Source organism: Ruditapes philippinarum, unplaced genomic scaffold (assembly GCF_026571515.1).
Source record: "Ruditapes philippinarum isolate M1 unplaced genomic scaffold, ASM2657151v2 ctg3248_1_1_1_1, whole genome shotgun sequence".
Taxonomy (NCBI): Eukaryota; Metazoa; Mollusca; class Bivalvia; order Venerida; family Veneridae; genus Ruditapes; species Ruditapes philippinarum.
The window spans coordinates 139,164-158,472 of record NW_026864929.1 but is presented as its reverse complement, the minus strand read 5'-3'; the positions used below and the strand labels follow the sequence as shown (position 1 = coordinate 158,472).

At 32.1% G+C, this 19,309-nt stretch overlaps 1 protein-coding gene across 3 annotated transcripts; it reads right to left on the bottom strand.

The window, feature by feature from the left end:
• Positions 1-1,581: 1,581 nt before the first annotated feature.
• Positions 1,582-17,095, bottom strand: LOC132727310 (transcription intermediary factor 1-alpha-like). 3 transcript variants are annotated; one of them, XM_060712741.1, is made up of 7 exons: positions 16,940-17,095; positions 14,697-15,568; positions 14,316-14,422; positions 14,107-14,165; positions 13,851-13,957; positions 13,182-13,266; positions 1,582-3,517 (listed from the first exon to the last, which is right to left on the bottom strand). In XM_060712741.1, the coding sequence occupies exons 2-7, from the start codon at positions 15,547-15,549 to the stop codon at positions 3,433-3,435; spliced, it is 1,296 nt and encodes a 431-aa protein (XP_060568724.1). In that variant the 5' UTR covers positions 15,550-15,568; positions 16,940-17,095; the 3' UTR covers positions 1,582-3,432. The 3 variants fall into 3 exon arrangements, with proteins under 3 accessions (XP_060568724.1, XP_060568723.1, XP_060568725.1); XM_060712740.1 differs by having other exon boundaries at positions 1,594-3,517; positions 13,845-13,957; XM_060712742.1 differs by having other exon boundaries at positions 1,594-3,517; positions 13,845-13,957; positions 14,349-14,422.
• Between the last annotated feature and the right edge of the window lie 2,214 nt (positions 17,096-19,309).

Genomic DNA, 19,309 nt, shown 5'->3' with positions numbered 1-19,309 from the left:
ATTTGTAAGACGGATTAAGCCGTAAAACGGAACTTTAAAGTGAACGTAAATGTGTGGTAAAATGGCAGAATTAACAAACATGTGTTGTGTTGTTACATAATGTATTACTTACTCAAACATAAGTGAAATCCGCTTAGGTAAAACTAAACTCCCTTGTAAAGCTTTTACATGGTAATAATGGAAATGTACATTTCATCAAAATTGATATACATGAATTAGAACTGATATAAATCATCCTTGGCACATGGACCAGCCCATGTGCATTTCCATCATATTTGCAGATTGTTAAAAAATATATATAAATAAAGTATAATATTTCGCTCTAGACTTTTTGCGTCATTCATTTTACTTATAAAAATATATATGATCAATTAAACGATGACAGAATACCCAATCTGCACTTTTTTTACCTTTATCGAATAAGATAACTTTGAATCCCTAAAACAGAAAGTGACATGTCGGTGTGTATGTGGAATTGATTATCACATAATTCTTTCATTGTCAATTTGGTATAGATTGACATTAGTTTTTCATTAATAATTGACAATGTAAAAAGATGCTTCCAGTAAAACACGATCAATTTAACTAGACTCGCAATGCAATACCAAATATAACAGGGCAAAGTTATTTAAAACAAATATCTCAAAACAGATGTCACCGTCTTAAGACATATATGCATGTCTAGTAAAAAAATACATTTCTTTTTGAATTTCCGGTCACAAGTGGTTGAAACAAAAAAAAACTCAAAAAATATAGTAAGCATGTTTCTTTCCAGCCAACCAATAGTCAGAATTGTATATTAATCACTGTATCTAATATAATATTGTAACAACAACCCAAAGTCAATTAATACAATATTGTAACAAAATCAAACAGGTATTTATAAATTTCATGTCGTTCATGACGTAGTTATTCAGGTAAAATGACATGTATAAAATAATTTCAGAATTGTCGGTGAAGCACATAACATCTGCAAAAGATACAGTTATAATATGTTGTTACATGTCATGTGTTGGTAGCTTTTAAACACTGTTATACATTATGTGTCTGTTCCAGCACATTATTGTTAGGTACACATAATGTACAAACAAAAGTTAAAGAAAGCTACATAGTTTGATCTTTTTATATAACAGTACACTCAAATTAAGAATGGTATATGCCCTTGATTGGAAGTTTAACTTTAATGTGCTCTAGCATATCATTGTTATGTTAAACATTACTTAAAATATAGTTTTAGATTGCGACTAAGTTTGAGACACTCATTGTACGATCGATAATATGAACTTTTATATTTAGTGCTTTCTTTTAAAAGAATCGTATCTTTTATCTTCAAATACAGCAACATATTTTTTATCTGAATATTGCATAACTTAATGCTTTATGTCGGTAATTATATATGTATTTTAAAGACATCACAATGGTGAATTCTTTAAAAAAAGCTTCAATCAATCATTATACATAGTGTTAAACAAAACACAATACCATAAAATATTGATCATATGAAAATATGTCATTTAAATATGTACTTTTACACAAAGCCATTTTAAAGCCATCATTGTTATAGTCAATTTATATAAGCATAATAAATTTTGACATTAAACATTATACATACCCACAATTAATGAAAATAAACAAAATAAAGAATGAAAAGAATAATATCGAATACGTTCATGATTTAACGTCAAACACATTGATTATTGCATTAACGGAGTGCATTGTATAAACAACGTTTTAATATTTAATATGGTACCGTCAATGTGGTAAAAAGTAAAAGTAATTCATTTAGCGCATCATAACATGTATATGTAATTGAACACCATGGTAATAAACCCCTTATGTACAATAAACATCAAGCATGTAATATAATCTACATACGTTAGACAAGACACAAGCTATATGCATCGACAACATTCTTCTTTTTACTTTTTTACTCAATTTGACGGCTTAACTTTGTGAACCATGTTTTCAGCAGAACAGTGCCTGTATACTAAATAGTTATAAACTATTTTACAAATGTTTTCTATGCTTTAAGACATTCCGGTAGGTTAATATATCATATTAGAGCAAACGTTTATAGGTAATTTATAGCACGTTTCTACTGAATTAATTTCCGTTATCATTGTTGCCCCGATTATCTTAATATATTGTTTCGATTTTACACATTTTGAGAGACACTACTCGATAGTGTGAAACTTTAAACAATAAATGCATAACCGCATACAATCACGCGAGCACTCACTGATGTGTTATGTTTTTAATATCACACACATTTTATATCCGATGAAAAATATCATTTTTACTGTTTATTAATGTTTAATCTCTTTGAAAGACACTACTTGATATTGTGATACTTTGTAAAAGAATTGGTTGAAAAAAAGTTGGGACAATTTTAGTGCTAGTAAGCGTGAGATAATGCAGGTATAGATAAACGGAGAACAATAAATGCATAACCGCATACCATCACGCGAGCACTCACTGTTGTTTTATGTTTTTAATAGATGCTTCACGGGGCAACATGCTTACATATGTGGCTACAATTGTAATTGATAATCAATTAAAGTATCAAATGACATGGTACTCGCACGGGAAAAGTATGTTGGTTTTATGTAGACGAAAAAAGAGGACTTAACTGCGTATTTTCAGAACCAGAGTTCTATTTGTATGCAAGAATAGCGCTTTCATTCGTGACAACAACTGCAAAAACCATCAAACTTTAAATACCAGCCCAGCAAGCTTGCGCTTTGAAAGCATTTATGTGTCCAATATTTACGAAATGAAGATTGGGTAATTATTTTATACTTATAACTAAAATATTGATGAAATAAAATGAGCGTTTTTTTGTTTTCCTTATTTTAACAATGAAAAACGATATTGCAGTGAATCATATGATTCGTATTTTCACTGGTGTCTTGCCGTTCTTTTTTCTTCTGAATCCAGCCGATACACATACTTAAATGGTAAGTCTTTTGGATCGAAATGTCAACAAAAAGTATGTTATAAATATAGTATAGCAAAAAAGCAATTTTATCTCTTTATAAAAAAACAACAACAACAAATGATGCTTTCTGCTATTCAGCTACTAATGGGACTAGCGTATACGAACGGTATACACACGGTAAAATAAAGAACTTATTTGAATTGGATTAAAATACTTAAGTAATTTGAAAACTGGTTTTGCAAAAGTTGAAACATGTTGTTGCATGTTTAAAGTCATTGATTTAAGAAATGGTACATTCAATATAATAAGGTTAAGATTGAATAATATTTAATGTCACACTGCTCTGACATATCAGAAATAGCATATCATGCCGTATTGGTTATTTCTACTTTGAACGTTTGACGGCATTATTTATGTTAAAAAATACAAAAATCTTCTGTTTAACTCTTATAAAGCAAATCATTAGAAACGAACAACGCTAAAATAGTTAATACTTACAAATTAACTGTACACTTGATTCGATCGCCGACTTTCCATGCATCTCCAATTTTTTCACCGGATTTTCTTCCTTCAAATACCCTTAAAATAAATTATAGATGACATATTTAAGCAAACGAATATGGTATTTATAGTCCTCTAAATCAATTTTGTAGAATGAGAATACAGCTATGTCAGAAATAAACCCCTTAACTCTAAGCAATGCTTTATAGGAGGAAAGTACACAGATTTTGTCCATAATATTTTACATTGTTACTGAATTATAAGTTATTAGTTCACTGTTATATTATTTGTCTATTAAGCTCATTATTGTGTGTGTAAAAAAGAGAATTTTCAAGTAAAAGAAACAAATATCGCTATAGTGAATAAATTGTGAGGAACAACAGTAAGATTATGTTAATACTTTTAAAATGATTGACACATTATTTTCAAGTAACAGTTGTATGTATTTGAGAATACTAAACAATTATGTAATAACTATGTTATTCGGTCTTGTTCAATTACATACACATTTGATTGGGATAAAAATTCTATTCATTTCAGATGCTGTGTTTATTTTTATCATTACAGACGCCGTAATATTATTACATGGTTTTGATAAATACACCAGTTTGACACGATAGGCATGCTGTGACCTTAACTTATATATCTAAAGAAAATACACCCTTAATGAAGACATGAACAACGTACGACCACAACTGAATATGCAACAAACATACACAATACAAGGCCTGGTATAATATAATCTAACACGTGAACATTTTTACCATCTTTAAAAGTGGATAGTGAAATAAAACGTTTCGTGCATGTAATATTTATCCTTAATCATATTACAGAAATTCCATCGAGGTCTTACATAGATCAGCTTGGACACTCAATACAGAAATATATGCAAAACAATTAAGATAAATTCTCAGAAATAAATTGAAACTCGTATTTTTTAGGTATTTAAAGCCCAATTTAAGTGAGAGAGTTGCAACGCTTTTCAGTCGTGGGGCATTTTGAACAATTTGCAAGTTTGCAAACAACTTACTTGTGTAAACCTACATAAAACTATTATCGAACATTCCAATCATGTCAAACAATTTTAGTGCAGATCCTTTAATATTACTTATCATCGTAAAGCTTCTGTTTATAATATTGCATAAACATAGTTACTTTTATATTGGTAGATTTAGCAGCTACACGATTGAATCCCTTAATCATTTGAATTTTGTTGTAATTAAACATAAACAAATAACATGTATGTAATTCATACTTTACAGTGTAGCATTTATATGGTACGAGGGCTATTCAATATACATGTATAATGAGATGTCCTTATATATTTTCATTCTAACATAAAATATAATAATATGTGGTAAGATTATTTAATATGTAATTTGTTCTTGATAAGATTATCGACATTGGTAGAACATATATAACACGACATAGAATTTATGATCATTTCAATAACCATAGTAACACATTATCGCCCCGTCCGTTCTGTCTATTATAATTTCAAGTAAAGTAAGAAACAATTTTTGCAATAACGTAAAACTCCGCCAATTGTTTGTACTTTATATCAGTGATGTCATGTGAAAAATGGCATTATTTTGTAGTACAACGTTGTTGCGATCAACATTTGTTCACAGTTAGCCTGACCCGTTGTCAAGGTAACATTATGACACAATAACCTCTTGAAATGTGGGCGAATTGACCACTGAAAGATTTAAAATGTTGCAAAAGGCTAAGAGAAAGACATTGTTTGTTTAGGTGGCACATAAACTTTTATGGGGGACACATATCCCTGAATGACAGACATATGTCCGGCAGGAGAAAATCCGGCGTATCGGCGTTTTGGATCAAAACAAAAGTAAAATGAAATACAAGAATTTGTTAATTTAGTTTTAAAACATTTATAATTCCTGCTTCAATTTTTATCAGTAAATAAGAAATGCAATAAGGTTATAAAATAAAACAAAACAGTATCACCTATCTGTCTTAATATAATGTATCGTTTTACGTATTTTTCTCTATGGTAGGTACATGCTTGTAGGACCCCACCCCCGTCTTCTTGAATACTATGGGTTAGAGAGACGCGTCCAAGAAGTTTATCTGGCGAATAAGGGTGGAGAGTGACGACTTCCTCCGAAATGTAATAACGATGGACAAGACGTGGCTTCACCTACATGACCTAGAGACACACACCCAGTCTACCGTCTGGAAGTGCTCTGGCGTTCGGGGGATATTTTGAAAAGCTATGTATGTGATAAGACATCATAGCGACGTTAACTGCGCGAATGACGTCGCTGACGCCGCAACATATTGTTGTGTGGGGGTGATAGAACAAACATGACTTTCTTATAAATTCTGAACTTTAAAACTGTTTTATGGATTACTTTAATATTTTCAGATTTTATTAAGAAATGAATGAACTTTGTAAGTATGTATTGCATATAACCGTTGAATGAATCATATAAAAGATATGAACACAGTCTCATTATATATTGAACAACCGTCGTTCATTAAACATAATTTACTGAGATATTTGTGTAAAACAAAATCCTTTTTTTAAAACGTTGTTTAACAGAAAATCGCTTCATTATCTTTCAGCAAAATATAAAATCAAGATCATATTTATATTTGATAATAGACGTAGACATATGAATCGCTCTAATAATTCTTTATAATAATCGAGATAACAGTTCTTTTACCAAACGTTACTGTTATGTTTAGTAAGAGTTTTAATAACTCATTTCTTAGTTCTATGTCAGTTTTATAATTTGCCATCAATTTATGAACATTAATCTCTTTGGAGATTGTGCTATTAGACAGATGTTTCAGATAATGAAAGTGCTGTTTTATAAATCAATTCACTTCATAAAACATGTTGTAGATGTCTGTTATTCACGCCATTGGATTTATCGAATGATTATTTCTGATATCGTGTAAATTCTAGTTTTCGTTGAAATTAAGAAAAAAAGGGGGCATCTGACTACGATTCATGTTACGTATCGTAAGATTTAGCCCTTTATGTTTTCAAGAAGAAGATTTTTTGAGTATTTCCTATATAATAAAAACAATCATGACCACTGGGGCCAATTTTGCCTAAGGGTATTATTTGAATAAACTTAAACTTAAATAAGGAAGAAAAATGCATATCAATTTAATAGAGAAACAAAAGCTTGCAATTAGTCTTCAACTCTGTTGGGTTAATTTGTTTAGATTGTTGAATGCATTTCTGCTCACAGTTGGACTAGTATAGAGCTATACAAACGTATATTGGGTCAAATAAAGATTTTGCACTAGTTATTCTGAAGAAAAGTATACAACTGAACAATTATATAGTCTTTTTTTAACAGTATAACACATATAAAGGATATATTTTGAAAGAATGGTAAACATTGATAGTGAAACTTTACATATTATTTTTAATGTACAGATTGTGTACACTGATTGAACTTGTTGATATGGGAGGGGTCAATAGTTAGGTTAATGTTTGGATCTACAAAAAGACATGATAAAACTCTTCGTATTTATAAATGCAATATAATGACTGACATTAATATAACAATATGTGTTTGATGTAATTTCACTATTTCGAACGTTGGCAATACTTAAGTTAAAAAATAATTTACTAATTCTACTCATATCTAAGCAGTTAAACTATTCAGATTGCAACTGAGTTTCATGTGTTTTTTGCGAAAAATATATTCTATTCTTACTTACAACAAACAATAAATAATGCGAAGTTCCTGTTTGTATATATTTGTTTTTTATTGATTTCGTGTTGTTGTAGTGTGCAAACAAGTACTACCTCACTTTCTTTGTAAATATTCTATCACGTAACTATAGTTTTTATTCATCTGTATCGGAGCTTCATTCAAACGTCTAAAACAGGTAAATATTTAAATGTGTCATCATTGTAAATAAAATATAGTCTTTACAACGATTAGAACGTTATAATAATTTAAAAGTTATCAAACTTTACATTTTTATATACGATTTTTCAAAGATGTGTACGTATCATTATTTAAATGGTGTCCAACTAGAACATTTGTATATAGATTTTACAAGGACCTTTACAAAATTATCATTTAAAATTGATCTAAGAAGAAAACTTGTATATAGTCTTTACATGGATGTGTACGTTATCACTAAATATAATCTACCAAGCTAGAAATACATTTTTATTATAGTTATGATTTTGAAGATAATGAATATCCTTTAATCATAGTGTAAACGAGGGATGATCCAGAATGGCCTAAACTTTTGAATTACACATAGGTAGTTTTGAAAACCATATATTAAAAAATGGAACATACAATTGATAAGATATGACATAACTATAATATATTTAGTATAAAGTGCAAGCGTGCCATGCGATTCTATAATCATAGTAATATATATGCGGCGCACGCAGATTTTGCGACAGTTTTTAAGTTAAACAAATCCTAAATAAAAATAAAATAAACATGACGAATGTAAATATCATCTAATTCAGTTCGATGATGCTATTATATCAAAAAGTGAATGTAATCTGAATGTTGCATTTTTATATCAATAGTGTTCAAACAGGGAGAAGTGCAGAATAGCATTATTCTGTGTACGACAGACAGAATATAACAGAAATGTCGTAAAGTTAGGTAATTTTGATATATTATTTAACTTATGTCTCCAATCTTCAATAACAAACTATTTTATTAATACAGTAAATCTGCTTATAGAGTGTACAGTGTGCCGAAAACATTATTTTTTTTTGTAAATGGGATTTGAAATTTCTTAAAACGCTTTAGAAAAAGAAGGGTTCACACCACTATCTTTTATCTATAAAATTAATGTTGTGCAAGCAATATATATAAATTAATCCGTATTATCCTGACATTGCTGGGGTTTATTTTGCCATAAATGTATCCATGAATAATACCATAGATAATACGGTTCTGACACTTTTATGAGCTATGTGAAGTAATAGTAAAAATGTCGCATTGTATGACCAGCAATGGTTTACAGACTTTTTCCCACTCCATATTCATTGCAATGAAAATAAGTCAAATTAATTTGAATAAAAACATGAACAGATAGTAGTCTGGTTCACATGTCGCTGTTTCGTAAACGGCGACTTAAACAACTATACAAGAGACGTTATGAAATGAGCTACGACGTTCGCTGGGTATACCACATTGACTATTTTGTTTTGTATGTAGTTTTTCAATGACTTGTTATTTTGTCTAATATTTTGTAAGAAATTGCTCAACGTAATTAAATACATGATGACATTATATCAATGAACTATATATCATCCACAGAACACGCCTGCATTTTTAGAGATCATCCCTCGTATGATATGACAACGTTGATCTAGTCTGACTTTAATTCACAATAAACCAGTTTATGTCAGGACATGAAAAGAAGTAACCTTTACTATGCCTATACGTTAACAGTAAGTTAACTATTGTTTGCACATTTATTAAAACCGTAACTGTGTTTATCTCATTAAGATGTGTGTTCATGTATATACTCAATTTAAAACAAATAATATATCGGAAGGTACTACATGAAAGAAAATATTTCAAAATTATGTATTTGATGCAGATGAAAAATATATTGTTTCAACAAATTAAATTATTTAATTATTCTGCATTCGAAGAATATTCGGATATACAAGATAAGACGTTTATGAATTTGTTGAATATATTTCTACCTTACTTAATAACAGAGACTTAGTTGAACATTCACAACATACGTTAGAAATAAAATGTGGTTGTAACGATTTTGGAAACACAAACTGTCCGTTTACTAAACGCTTTGCAAATTATTCGTTCGTTTAATAATCCGGAGGGTAAAGGAACAGGATATTCATAGAACATATTTGTAATTCATTGTCGTCAATTATTAAATAATTGAAAAAACGCACTACTTTAGATCATAGTAAATGATTTGAGTTTATTATAAAATTGACATATGATGAATGATTATTAACTACTAGCATTCATTGCACATGTTTGAGACAAATTAGCGAATGACAGAGAAGCATAGTTCACATGGTGTATTTTACACGTAGAGAAAGCCAGTGTATGGAACTAGGAAATATCTAGTGTGATAGATTTGCCTGAGTCTGCTAACCTGACACAAACAAACATGACAAACTATTATTTACCATCTGGTCATGAACCAACCAGCAGATGAATAACTAGAGTTTGACTGTAATTTAATGAAATTTCAATAAATGAAAAGGCATTGTCGTTTTCATTTATTTAACCAAGAGGAACTAAATATTATACAAAATATAAGGTAACAAACTATAACAATTTTAATAATTATAACAAACCTTAGCAAAGATTGAAATATTTTAATATTTCTATATTTTTTTTAAATTTTTCTTGCTGATTTGAAGGTTCAGCATGTCCTGAAAAACATTTCGGCATGTGATATGATGTCGCTACGATGGCACAAAGGTGACATGTGTGTGTTTTTACTTATCTCGTGGTCACGAGTTACTAAGTCGTGGCCACGAGTTACTAAGTCGTGGCAACGAGATAGCTAAGTTGTGGCCACGAGATACTATGTCGTGGCCACGAGATACTATGTCGTGGCCACGAGTTAGCTAAGTCGTGGCCACGAGATAGCTAACTGAAGACCAAGAGATACTATAACAGTGCCACGTGTTACTAAGTCGTGGCTACGACATAGCTAACTCGTGGCCACGAGATACTATGTCGTAACCACGAGTTACTAAGTCGTGGCCAGGAGATAGCTAACTCGTGGCCACGAGATACTATGTCGTGGCCACGAGTTACTAAGTCGTGGCCACGAGTTACTAAGTCGTGGCAACGAGTCACTTAGACGTGGCCACGAGCTACTTAGACGTTGCCTCGAGATACTATGTCGTGGCCACAAGTTACTAAGTCGTGGCCACGAGATAGCTAACTCGTGGCCACGAGATACAATGTTGTGGCCACGAGCTACTTAGACGTTGCCTCGAGATACTATGTCGTGGCCACAAGTTACTAAGTCGTGGCCACGAGATAGCTAACTTGTGGCCACGAGATACAATGTTGTGGCCATGAGTAACTATGTCGTGGCCACAAGTTACTAAGTCGTGGCCACGAGATAGCTAACTGAAGACCAAGATATACTATGTCGTTGCCACGTGTTACTAAGTCGTGGCCAGGAGATAGCTAATTCGTGGCCACGAGATACTATGTCGTGGCCACGAGTTACTAAGTCGTGGCCACGAGTTACTAAGTCGTGGCAACGAGTCACTTAGTCGTGGCCACGAGCTACTTAGACGTGGCCTCGAGATACTATGTCGTGGCAACAAGTTACTAAGTCGTGGCCACGAGATAGCTAACTCGTGGCCACGAGATACAATGCTGTGGCCACGAGTAACTATGTCGTGGCCACAAGTTACTAAGTCATGGCCACGAGATAGCTAAGTCGTGGCCAAGATAAATAACTAAATGTCCATAATTTTTCATTTAGCGTCACTGTGACCCTGAGTTTTGACCCAATGACCTCTAAATTATTAGATGTCATCTACTGAACAGGTGCAATGATCTTTCTTGGTTATTAACCATGGCTTATCTTTCAAAATTATCAGACAAGGGTTTTGCCTTATAGGCTATCTACTGTCCATGGCCAATATCCCTTACAAATAAAATAAACCAGGACATATTCCTTCTCATGTTATCCTATAAACAAGGTTTACAGGCCGTGGTACGTACAAACAGACAAATTCAATCACAAAACTGTCCCCAACAAAGAGCTAAAGTCCAAATTAATGTCTGATGGGCCTTGGAAGGTGACTTTCTAATATGATCCTAAAGACAAGTTCATAGTATCTCGTGGCCATGAGAAAGCTAACTCGTGGCCACGACTTAGTAACTCGTGGCCACGACATAGTATCTCGTGGCCACGAGTTAGCTATCTCCTGGCCACGACTAAGTAACTCGTAGCCACGACATAGTATCTCGTGGCCATGAGTTATCTATCTCGTAGCCACGACTTAGTAACTCGTGGCCACGACATAGTATCTCGTGGCCACGGGTTAGCTATGTCGTGGCCACGACTTAGTTACTCGTGGCCACGACATAGTATCTCGTGGCCACGAATTAGCTATGTCGTGGCCACGACTTAGTAACTCGTGGCTACGACAAAGTATCTCGTGGCCACGAGATAAATAAAAACACCCACATGTCACCTTTATGTCACGGTATATTGCTGATTGAGTTGGAATTTCTATTTGGTTTAAGACTTTGAAACAAACATCTAAATTATATGTTCGAACTATGTTTAATTATAATGTCTAAATGATTATTAAAATAGTTCATTAACACTGTAACTATAATCCATTTTTAGCATGAACTGATATTTTATGTATCGACAGATCTTCACTTAATATATTTTGTTAATAAAATATTTGATGAAGATGATAAAATATATTGTTTCAGCATTTCGTCATATACTAATACTAATTTCCATTTGAATAACATAATTTGCATACATTAGTTTATTGTCTGTACTCTAGAAATACAGCATTTATATTGTAACCGTACTCAAACATTTATTATAAGATGAACACAATTTAACATTTAAAACAAACATCTGATATTATAAATTGTTAAAAGTCATGTCGAATGTATAAAAGTTGATGACATGATTTGCAAAATTTCCACAATACAATGTTTATAAAAAAAATAAATCAGACGAAAATAATAATATGATCGAGCGATATTATTCACTGAATTTACCATATTCCAGTAGATAAAGATAGATTAAACAAACTCGTCGTCGATCGTAAAAATCAAAATCATCGTGGATGTAGTTAAGATGAAACAAAATCGTAAGAAAGAACAATATATTCATTTATTGTTCGGAACTTGGATGCATCTCGTGTGAAACATTAACAAGAACCGGGTGATGTTCCCCGAATAGGTTTTAGACACAGGAAGGTATACTTCTTTTAGTGTCAGAGTAACGTCACAGACAAAGTTCAAAGTGAAAAAAAAATGATGCGCGCGACATGTCGTCTCAATATGGTTATCATTTCTTTTAAATTGTTGTAAAATCCGTCTTCAAATAACAAAGTTATGGACCGGACATACGTTTGTTGCAAGATCATGCTGTGACCTTCACCTTCAAGGTAGCGACCCAAATGTTGCGCGCGACACAAAATCTCTATCTGGTGATCATTTCTGTGAAATAATTGTAAAATCCGATTTCAAATAACTAAAATATTGGCCGGACACGATTTTACTGCAAAGTCACGCTGTGACCTCGACCTTTAAGAAAGCGACCCAAATTTAAGGCCCTGTCACACTAGACGCCGTTTGAGTTTGCACAGCATTGTTAAATATAACAACGCGCCGCGAGATCCCAAGAAAAGTCTGATATTTTTGATTTCACGGAGAATTCACGGCGTCTTAACGGCGTCATTATGGCGATCATGGTGTTGCTACAGAGCTTCCTCGGCGTTGTAGTTCGTTCTGACGGAGCTTTAATTGGAGATTGTCAGCGTTCTGACTGCGCTTCTGTTATAAAGACGCCCCACAACCTCCGTGGCTGACAAATAAAAACGGCGCAAGTTATAAAACAAGACCTTTTCTTGATCTTGTTTTGAGGATTTGGAAACAGCTTGGGTCTAGCGATAACTTCCTGAATAGCTTAGCTTATTTATTTAATTTTCTATTCCGTTTAATCGTTTAGATATTTTATATCGAAAGTAAAATTATATTTTAACAATGAAGCAATAAACACATACTTGCCGTCTGAATGGTATCCATAGGAATCATATCCTAATCCAGGTAGACGATTATTTGGATAGTCATCCGGTACCACACCGATAGCTAGAATAAAATTATATTATATTGATAAGTATTAAACTTTGAATTAGAACAACATAAATAAATAAATGAAATGATAAATAAAAAACAATAAATAAATAAAAAATTATTAATTTTACACTTGTACATAATGAATAAATAAATATATTAATTAATTAATCAATAAATTCATAGCAATTCTCTTGTAATTTTGTTGTGATTAATGCTTCCGATGGATCACTTTGCCTCCAGATATGTATATTCTCCAAAATTTGCTTGTTATGTATTGATGGCAGATTATAAATTAATTTTCAGAAAGTATTTACAGATGAAAATGAATATTTAACTTAATACTCCTTCATATATTTACTATTATAGTTACATATTTTAAAATAACATTCATTTGTGTTTGGTTCTTGACGATAAGGTATCACTGGATTTTATCATAAACATGATATGCTCAAAAGTCTATCTGAAGGTAATGAGAATTTTGACGACTTTTCTTTAATTCCTTAAGCAGTATCATGATACACATACTAATTATGGCTAAACACTTGACTCAAGTTACAAATGATCGAACGTTATAGTTTGCAAACTGTTACCTATACCTCCGTTTCTACCAATGCTCACAATCTCGATTTCAAAACTGTCACCAGTAGAAAGTGTTTGTTTGTCAATTAATAAACCAAAGTCGCCTTTTGCTGTTTTAGCACAACTGTAAAAGAAAATAAATCAATCGGATTTATCAAAGCAGGTAAGTATTTCCTTCAATTAAACAAAGTTTTTTAAAACATTTATATTTTGAAATAATTGCATATAAATTACAAATATTAAGTTACTTTGAAATTAGATATTTTATGTCACCTGATTAAGTCTCCGTCAATGATGAGGTTTTTGCAAACAAGTTGTCTATCCAGGAATGACTGAAAACAAAATATAACGCAAAATTAATAATTATTTATTATATCATTAAAAATATTACAATATATTTTGAGTTCGTGATGATTGGCTCAGTCGTTTGGAAAGAATACAAATGAAAGTTTCAACACACTCAAATAATATAGGGTACTCACTTGATTTGTTTGTGAACATTGATCCTTTGTCACTTGATTTGTTTGTGAACATTGATCCTTTGTCATCGGTGTTGCTCTGTTTGATTTTACTGTTTTTTCTTTAAGTCCTGATTTATGAAATAAAAAGAGAAGCAAAATGAATACAGTAGTTTACAAAATAATAAGAACGTGTATTAACACTCGGTATAAGAAGCTACTGTATAAAATTCATTGCATTAAAATAATTCCTTTATATAAACCATAAATGAATAAAACAAATGAAACTACTGAAGACATGTTTTATATTAGGCGTTTCATTGATATGACACACATTATAAGTATAAAATGGTTATCTTAGTTTAACATGTATTATCAAAAATACTACGAAAGTTAGAAACTTACCTGCACCAGATTCGTTTGGCTTATGTAACACTCCTAGTTGTTTACAAGTTTTCATCAACTTTTCGAGATTACAGTCAGGCATGAAGTCGTTCGTTTCGATCGTATTGTTCGCTTTTATTCTTTCTAGCTGGTCTCGGACGAGATGGAGATTTTGTCTGTATGACAAGGAACTGAGGAACAATTTGTAAGGCTGATCCGCTTCTGATTGCAATGTTTCTTTCATATCATTTGTTTCATCAACTAGGCCTTTGTTTTGTTTTTCCAAGTTTTCGATCTTTTCCACGTCTGCTGCCATGATATCATCTCCATATTTTAGCATTGCATCAGAAAGTTTCGTGAAATGTGCAATCAGTTCATCCCTGAATGAGTTGACCTCAAAAGCAAATTTTTTGTTGACATCTTTTACATGGTCCTTGTTGCTTCTGATGCGTCCTAACATAGCTTTTGCTTCACCGTCATACTTCTCTATGTCCTTCTTCAACTTTTTGAACTCTTTACTGTCTTTATATCCATCGATGTGTTCTAGTATATACTTCACTTTACAGGTTTTATGGGAAATTACCATACAATCGCCACAACCTACTTGGTCATGTTCGGGACAGAAAAACTTAATTTCTTCGTTGAGATGTTTAGTACAATTATCGAAAGTTGGTGTTTCTTTGCATTTTGATTTAGCCTCGACTGATTGGACAAGTATATGTCCCCGGTTAAGCTTGAATTGTTTGTGAGTATCAAAACATCTTTGGCACATTTCTTCTGCACATTGTGAACAGAAACCATCCGAGAATGTTGACGTCTTAAGTTGCTCACAGGGTTTGCAATAATTACGAAGTTTCTTGCCAGATACCTCCATTTTTCAGTCGTTGAATTATCTGAAATAGAGTTGCAACAACACAAATCTAATTTCATTTATTTAAACGACACTTGTTATGCTGTTCTTGTAACAGGAAACACTTCAAGTGATACTTTCTTTAAACAATTAAACAATTATTACATTTAATCGTATGCTAGTATTGTATTTCCACGACAATCTGTTGCCAATTATTCTCTAAATACAAAGTAACATGTTGAAATAAATAATTTGAAGTTAACACTTATATGTTAATAGGAAAAAAGGAAGATATCATATCACAGGAATACCATTGTTTTATGAAACAGAAACTCCAATTAAGAGAATATAATCAAAAAATCACTTGTTCTGTGTAGTGGATGTGTGAGTAAGAAGTTATGGAATTCCCTTCCTGATTTTTATAAATTTATGAAAGAAAAAATAAACCGAAACAGTTATGCCTTGTTTTATTATTAAACTCTTTTATTAAAAATGCAATTTAGATTAAAGGTAGCTCAGGGTATGTGACATCTTAAGATGTTGAAAGAAGCTGGAAATGCATAATAATCAGGTAAATATTGAATAACATTTGAATTAAATTTGATTGATTTTGACTTAAGTGACTTATTTTAGTAAAAATAAAACTGCAGCAATTCTCTTCTGTTAAATTATAGCACATTTAAACAAGACAACTAAATATTCTCAATTTACACTTCCGCACATATTTTTTTGCGTAAAAAAAACAAACGTTTATGATAATGTCCGCAGTTCAAGATCATATCAAATTACCCTCGTATTTGCCAATTATTTATGATTTATGATTCGTGGATAAAATTGGATTGCGACGTCTGACTGTCTTTGACCACTTTTTGGCATTGTAAATCTCGGTTGCAATGATGATTCTTGAATGCGTTCAAAATTTGATATCTCGTTTTTTTTTTCAAGCAAACCGTTGGTATGTTTGTGCACATTCACTACGTGAGAGTGTATTGAAAACCTTGCGCCCTCCCCCAGTCCTGATTCTTTTCGTGCGGTCTCATTTATTAGAGAAAGTTGCGTATCAAAATGTAAAATCTATAATATTGAAGAAAGATATAACGAAAACAAGGCCGTTTGACACATTCATACATTCCAGATATCCCTGTGTTCTCGGAAGGTTAACAAGTTAGATTCTATATTGGACATAACTTTAAAATACATTTAACGTAGCCTTATTCAATACAAAAAAAACATAACATAATGCTGCTGTAGTCCAAATTAAAACTTACTTCAGTATTTACCTAGTTTGGTATAATACATTCAATTTTATCATATTGGATCAAGAATAACTGTACTGGAAAACTGTGCATCAGTCGGTAAAAACGTAAGACAAAAACTATCCAAAAATCTATAATCACGTTGAAAGTTGTCTTACCTGTCACGTTAAAATATTAAAAGCTGCAGTATACCGTTAACAAATAACTGTACATCCATTCACCGCACAAATAATAGTGAACTAATATACATTCAGCATTTAAAGCATTTCTTAAGTTAAACTTCCGTTAACATTATTTCAATATCAAGTGGTATATACATTTTACCCGGTTTGGAAGAGTAAACATTACATGGACAGATGGTTTTCTTCCGGGTTCATTAACGTTGGAAAATGTATTATTGTAAAATATGTGTATGCTATAGAACACACCTAATTTATTAGACAAAGACAAAGTAGGTTTATCGCATTAATGAATAAAGTTAAGTTGTCGGAGTTTTGTTGTCATAAGGTATGTTAGTAATCAAACTTTCAAAATAATTTCTTACATGCACGTAAGTATGACAGGACACTTTAATGATATACAACAACGTGTAAATGCCCCTGATGGTGACTTTTACAAATAAGCAAATACTAGTGTGACTGCTTGATAAGTATCTTTTTTGTTAAATCCATTCCGACATGTATGCGCATAATAAGTCCCCAATTAATATTTTGAAGCCTCGGCCTAGATTCCTTTGGACTTGATTTACTAGATTACAATAAGAAAAACTAACTGAACAATCTCATAAGCTGGAACTATTAAAGCAGATGAAAACAGAACTTTTTAATTATTTAGATAAAGAAATGTTCTGTTTATTTCTCTGCTGTTAATAATTTACAAAATTGTCAATAAAAAATAGAATATCAATATTCCAAATGTTAGATAGACTAAGTACACATATATTTACTTTATACAGAAATATTTTTCACTTAGTTACATTGATGAATAAATAAATATGCTATTTAGTTCATGTGTACATTTATGTAATAATTGTGCATGTTTTAAGTTATGTGCACAACTTGATGTACACCTGAAACACTTGTGTCATTTTGAACAATCTTAAGGCATTGTCAAGAAATTAAATACGTCGCAAAACAGTCAGGTTGCCCAAAAAGTCTGATTTGCGCAAGTGGGTCTTAATCAATCTAATTTTGCAGATGGGTATATAAACTCGAATGTTACCTCTTTTTGAGTTTATTGGAGTTGAAGAGATGAGTTGAATTGTTCTACGCAGTGCTCCATGTGCTCGTAGACTGTTGCTAGAATATAATTATAATACATTGTTTGCAGGTAATATTTTTTGTTGCTGGGTCGTATTTGGTTGCGTTTATTGAATACCGCCTTCCCTTGTTGATCTTGTCTTTCATTTTTACTTCTTACTCAATATACCAGCATACAGAACTAATAGATATATAAGTATTTCTTGTTTCTTCTAAAAGAAAGTAGTGGAAATGAATTATATAACAGATAAAATATCAGATTATGGGTTTATATTGGAGAGGAATAATTTAATTATCTTTATTTTAGTATTCATTTCGAATTGTTTCCATGATATCAAACTATCCTAAAATGCAGTGGTTTATGTGACTTCTAACATTCCAAGGGTTAAAATAATAAGCACATAAACGGAGATGGTTGTCAAGTCTCGCAAGGCTGTAGTGTACTTAGATTGCATTTACGACGTGAATAGAATACATTGAAACCATGGTGGCTGATTTGTGTCATTCGTGTTTTCGCTCCGCAACCCCGCCAATGAAACCTGGAGAATTAACATGTTAAAATGACTGGGGCACAGAACGAAAACGCGCGTATTACCGAGGGCGGGGGCAAAGTTTAATAAATATATAGCTTCGCATCTCGGATCGCGAAGCGAGTTTTGTGCTAAATCGAAAATTTGCAATTTTAAGTCGCGGTGGCACGGAGCAAAAACACGCCGTTTTACTTATTAAATCTCGCCATTTTATTTCTTAAACCTCCCTCCGCCCCCGATGGGCAGAGTTTAATGTATTTGACTTCACCCCGCGCCCGTTAAGTAGCGTGTTTTCGCATCGCGCCCCCGCCATTTCATCTTGTCAATTCTCGATTGTTTTCGCTTGGCAGGGTCGAGGGGCGATAACACGAATGACACAAATAAGCCACCACAGAAATTCACTTACACTAACAAAATTAATATATTTCTCAGTGTAGAAAGTTAGAAAATTTGAAATTGTCAACATTTTTTTCGTGTGTTTTTGGATGCTTAAGACAAACACTTAAATTTCAAAGTGTGAAACATGCCTTAATGTTATATGACAAACCAAATGTTGGTCTTGGTTTAACGTTATCAGATAAATCGGGACGGACAAAATAAATTTTGAAGCTAGAATATAATTTGAACAATGAACAAATAAAAATGTCATGTTTCAATGTACTAAGTATTTGCTTGAACAGTCATTTAACTTGTTTGCGGCGGTAAAAGTAGAATTTGATATATAAATTATATTAACATA